At 46.3% G+C, this 5,879-nt stretch overlaps 1 protein-coding gene across 1 annotated transcript; it reads right to left on the bottom strand.

The window, feature by feature from the left end:
• Positions 1 to 581: 581 nt before the first annotated feature.
• Positions 582 to 4,005, bottom strand: LOC109439503 (ribosome biogenesis regulatory protein homolog). Its single transcript, XM_074326735.1, is given in 3 exon segments — positions 582 to 1,678; positions 1,680 to 2,010; positions 3,927 to 4,005. Coding segments are annotated over 3 exon segments (1,182 nt in total). The 3' UTR covers positions 582 to 906.
• Between the last annotated feature and the right edge of the window lie 1,874 nt (positions 4,006 to 5,879).

Below are 5,879 nucleotides of genomic sequence, written 5' to 3'. Positions count from 1 at the left end.
GCTAATGGCTAACCGGTAACAGCTGATGGCCACCCAGCCACAGCGGATGGTCATCTGATTACAGCTGATGGCCATCTAATAACCGAGCCAGCACCTTTCCCCATGAGGCCCAGAGCTTGGAAACTGCTCTCTGGGACTCTGTCCCCACAGGGATGCTGGTAATTTATGACATGAAATGACATCACAGTTAATCAAGCTGTCACTTGTTTGTTGTGATTAAATGACAACTGAAGCTCATGCCTTGGATGTCGAGTGGCTCCTGCACAGTAATGATTATGAAGACTGTGGAGTGGGATGGATCCTTGTGAGTGCACTTGAGCCCCTACAGAGAGAAAAACAAGCTTACATCTAATTCGCAGCTTAAGTCATGGTCTAAGAACCAGAGATTTGCTGTGATAGCCCTAAAAGAATCTCCCATTTTTCTTTTTTTCTTTTTTTTTTAGATACAGATACACTTTTATTAAATAACAAGTTACTTGCAAGGCCAGTTTTGAAAATGTAATCTTTCTGTGTGCTCGCACCTCCCCGCCACACACATGCTTTGATAAATACGCAAGCTTGTTAGAAAAATAATACAGAAATCAATCTAAGTCTCTGAAATATGACCCTCACACCATACACAAAGTTGAAAAATAGAACTCATTCCTAGTTTCCACCAAATTCTTTCTCTAATTTTTAAGTCGTCAAATACATCCTTTACATCTATCTCCAGCCAAAGTCTTGGTTGTGGGAAAAACATTAATTTGTAGAGTCCAACATTTACATACTATCTCAAGGGGAGGGCAATCCTATCCCTTCAACCTCAAGCTCAATGAAGACAGCCCCCTTATTCTGCATCCTCCTACAGGTCCTAGAAGTTAACATTTAGTGTAGTTCTTGGTTTACAGGCAGGTGCGAGGGTGAAATTTACTTCTTTCTTTTTCCTCCTTGGTGTTGCCCTCCTTTCCTCTTGCCACCCAAGCGAGGCCGTCCAGAATTCATCTTGCCGCCCAAGCCCACTTTTCTTTTCCCTCCTTGGCTGGGCGGACCACCTTTCCTCATGCCTCCAGGACCCTGACGGCCTCCCTTTCTCTTGCCCTTTTGGCTCATTTTCCTTCTCTTGGCCGCCTCCTCCTGTTCCTCCTCTCTCATCTGCTTATTGGTGGCCCTCGTCACGTCCAGCTGAGGCTTTTTGCTGTTCATGACTCACAGCATCTCCAACTGGCTGTTTTTCTCGGCTGCAAAGTCCCCGAAGAGGGGCTGAAACTTCCTCTTCTTGCCGGAGCCCCGGGGAGCCTTCCCCTTGGGCAGGCGCTCCTGGAAGCGCCCCACTGAGGCGGTGGAGACCTTGGCCACCTGTAAGGCGCGGCCCAGCTCCTTCGTACTCTGGTGTCCCGTAGGGTGCATGCCAGCCGTGCTGGGCAGCTGTGTTTTGTGCGCGCGGGCTAAGTTATGCAGCCGGTTCAGCTCGTTCTGGGCCACCCGTTCCTTCTTAGCTTGAATCCGCTTGGCGAACTGGTCCTCCAAGGGGTCCGCACTGCCGGGCACCTCGATCAGCCATTCCTTGGTATCGTCGCGGGCGCGCTGGTAGCCCCAGCGCCGCCGCCACTGGCCGCTCACCTCGTCCCACACCAGACTGGTCTTCTTTTTGGGACCGATGCCCTTGAGGCGCGCGAACTGCTGCCATCGTGTAAGCGGCCGGCCAGGGCACCGGCTTCTCGCGCGGCAGTCGAGGGGTGGGCTCCGGCTGCAGCGCCACCAGCGCCTCCTCCACGCGCTCTGTGGGCAGCTGCCACAGCTGGTGGATGAGCAGCTGCGTGTTGTCCCGCGCCAAGGTCCGCAGTTCGGCCTGCGGCGTGGGTCTCCCCCCCACCCGCGCAGCCCAGTGGGGGGTTCCGGTCCGAGGCAGGTTACCCAGGTCGAACTCCATCTCCAGCTCCTTGTGCACCGTGATGCGCTGCAGCTTCTCTGCCTCGTCCCGCTCCGCCTTTGCCAGCAGCTCCTCTATGCTCTGGCCCTCTATATCTTCAGCTGGGCTCACTCACTCCAGGAAGACAGTTCAAATAACTTCCTATCATTTCTTATAGCCATAGGGCTATTGTTGAAAATCAAACACCAATTTAAGTATGTGGACTGCTGAATTACAAGAGTTGAACTCACAGTTTTACCAGGTTTCTCAAGTGAAAGTTAGGGCATTAACCGGTAAAGAATGGGATCCTAAAACTTGGAATGGCAACATGTGTTTGGACCCAGATGCAATTGACAATCTCTCATGGAAGCTGAGAAGCCAAAGGGGTGGATTATGCCAATGTGGGGACAGAGCCAGGAGTGCAATTTCCAGGCTCTCAGCCTCACCTGGAAAGGTGCTGGCTTAGGTAGTAAATGGCCGTCAACTGTGATTGAATGGCCATCAGCTGTGGCTAGTTGGCCGTCAGCTGTAACCAGTGAGCCACTGGACACTAATATAACTGCCGTGGCTATGCTAGCGGAAAATGGGGGCTAGCAAGAAGATGGTGGCTGAGCTAGCAAGAGCGGATTGCAGTTAGCACGGCAGGTTGCGGACAGTGTGGCTTCTGCTTCCTGTGTCTCCAACCCAGCCGCCAGCAAGAATATAGTGGTATGACTCCCCTATCTATGGCTCCATTGATGTTCCTTTTTGGCCTCACCATATCCTGCGTTCTTATGTGGGAAGTGGGACAGGAGACCCAGCATGATGCCCTGCATGACAGCCAATTTTAAATTTATTGCCTCTCAGCTCCAAATCCATTCTTCACTGCCTGCTCTGCAGAAATAAAAATGGGCCCTTTAAATATGTTTTCTTTGCCAGCTGGTGTGATGTCCTGCTTTGTCAGTAGAGGGTACTGGGGAGACATTGCAGGAGGAAGTTTTCTTTCTTGCTTCTGATGTGCTCCTGTCTGCAGACATCGGCAGATTCTCCAGTCCCAGCTCTTGCTTCATAGGTGCTTCCTTATCCTGGATACTGGTTCCACTCAGTCACATAGGCTAGAAACCTGACAGTCATCTGAAACTTCTATTTCCCCTCCTGTCCCATGTGTTAACACCAGGCCAAGTCAATTCTGTCTGCAGGGCATTTCTCACCCTCCCAATCCCCCCTGACCTCCCCTTGCCCCATTCCATTTCCACTCCTACTGCTTTAGTTCAAGCCTTGCTCAGAGGGTTCAGAGAGCTCTGAGCCTGAAACCTAATCCTGTATTTTCACCTCAATTCATTCATCACACTTCAGACAGAGTGATTTTACTAAAATAAAATCCGATCTTGCTTAAATTCTTCAAATGGGTTCCCATTGTTTATAACAGTGGTCTCCAAATTTTGTTCCTGGACCCCACCACTAAAATGTTTTGAGCATACTACCACAATATATGTACTTCTCTACTTAAAATTATGAACATGATACAATATATACAAAAAGAGAAATGAAAATAGGCAAGGTAAAAATAAATATAAATAGAATAGTATTTTCTTTCCACATCTCAATAGTTATTTTTGGAATCTCCTGAGGAGTATTTGCCTACTTTGGATATCATTAATTAACTGAACAAAATAACTAATTGGCTTGTCATACAAAGCCCTCGTGATGACTCCTACTTGATATTAAAACTTGGCTTAAAAACTACCTCACCTTCCACCTTCTCTTACTTTTCCAGCTGAAGTTAGAGACTTCTGTCCAAGATCCCACAGTGCCTTTTTCATATTTTTTCCATAGCAGTTTTTACTAGTAGTAGCTCCAGAATCTCCACCTTGAAGACTTAGATGCAGAAATTGAGCTGGGGTAGTGGGGTTTGGAAGGAGTTCAGCTACCTGACTTGTCTTGAATCTGTGTTTGTGTAACTAACACACCCTTTTCACTTAGATTGTAGGGACTCTACTTGGTGTGACGTCAGTGGGGAATGGTGAAGATGTGAGGATAGTGAAGCCCCCAACCCCACCTCTTGGCAAATCTGAGGGATTGATGCAGCGCCTATCAGGGCCTGTTAACAGGGGCCTCATTGGAAGACTGAGCACCATGTCTGGTCCCCGGGGTCAAGGGAAAAGTGATTCTGAGAGGCCTGCTCAGTCTGTGTCTCTCATCATCCTGTAATTCAGTCATGTTAGAGATGTTGGTGAGGTGACAGGGCCAGATCTGTCACAGGGTCATTGCCTGGGTGAGCCATTCAGGATGTGTGGTGAGATGTGTGCCATGGTAGGGCTGGAGACAGGGAATAATATGGTCTGCTTCACCCTTTATATACACCACTCTGGCTGTCTTGTGGAAACTAAGTTGTAGAGGGACAAGTGGAAGCAGGGTTAGTAGCTTTGTGTGGGTCCTGTGGTGGCAGTGGGACCCCAGGTGGGCCATGGCCCTAACAACGTCAGGAGACATGCCACATCAGAGGAAGATCCAATGGGGTAGCCAAGAACACATGTGACACACATGCTGGGCAGCTTAGGATTTCATAGGAAATGGAGTTTCTAGAATGCAGGTGGGGTAGGAACAAAACCAATGACTCTCTCTCATGACTGCAATGGTGGATTCATTTTTCACCTGCCTGCTAGCATTAGCATGGCCTGGGAAACAGGGGCACACCTTTATTACCATTTGCTTTTCATCTATCATTAAGAATTTACTTTTTAAGTCATATAGAGTGAATACACACACACACACACACACACACACACACACACACACACATTCATTGTGAAAGAGACATTTGAATACCTAGAAATGGATAAGCTTCCTCAGGTTTTTGAAACCACCCTTAGAGCAAACACTAAAGAAGTACAAAGTATCATTATTTATGAAGGTAATCGGAGATGACCGTGAGTCAGTAGTACTTTGCACTCAACCACCTTCCAGCAGAGCATCTCAAAGGGCTGGATATATCTGAACGTCAAACCCTTCCACAAAGATCAGGAGGTTCCGTAATGATTACCTCTCTTAAGACCTAAGTATGACCCTTGTCAGGGTGAAATTAGCAGCTATTTCCCAAATCATAGAGATATTGAGTAACAGCCTTGGTCAGGAAATGAGTATTGCATTTGGCTTGTTTTAACAAGTTCCTGGCCTATGCAAATGGGAGTATTGCAGAAATGTGTGTGTGTGAACACTTGTGTGCACGCAAGTGGGGGTGGGAGGTGAACTTCATAAAACCAGCAGGAGTCAGGCTGGGAGGAGAATGCTAGCTTTGGCATCAGGCAAAATTCTGACCGTGCTCTTGCTATCTCTGTGACTCTGGAAAGTTAACAAATACCGTGGGCCTCAGTTTCCTCTTCTGGAAAATGAAGATTATAATTCTATTTATAGATTATAATATGATGAATCATATGTGGATTAGACAATCCAATATGTGCAAAACATCTGGTACATAATAGGTTCTGAATAAATATTATTTCCTGTAGCTTGTTCTTAATGACTTCTTAATTTTAAAAATGTTAGAATGACTATTGTTTTTGTAAAAAATAATTTGTAATTATATAAAATCAAGTCATATACAAAAGTACAAAGAAGGAAGTAACAAATCATGAAATTTCCTATCACCAAGAAATAACTGTTTTCTTTTTTATTTATTAATAGTGCCTCTGATAAAGGGCTAATATCCAAATATACAAGGAACTCATACAACTCAACAACAAAAAGCAAACAACCCAATTGAAAAATGGGCAGAGGACCTGAAGAGACATTTCTCCAAAGAGGACATACAAATGGCAAATAGACATATGAAAAAATGCTCAACATCACTAATCATCAGAGAAATGCAAATAAAGACAACAATGAGATATCACCTCACCCCAATCAGAATGGCTATCACCAACAAGACAAATAGTAACAAGTGTTGGAGAGGCTGTGGAGAAAAAGGAACCCTCATACACTGTTGGTGGGAATGCAGACTGGTGCAGCCGTT

This window comes from Rhinolophus sinicus, linkage group LG03, assembly GCF_036562045.2.
Source record: "Rhinolophus sinicus isolate RSC01 linkage group LG03, ASM3656204v1, whole genome shotgun sequence".
Taxonomy (NCBI): domain Eukaryota; kingdom Metazoa; phylum Chordata; class Mammalia; order Chiroptera; family Rhinolophidae; genus Rhinolophus; species Rhinolophus sinicus.
This window is presented reverse-complemented; position numbering and strand designations above follow the sequence as displayed.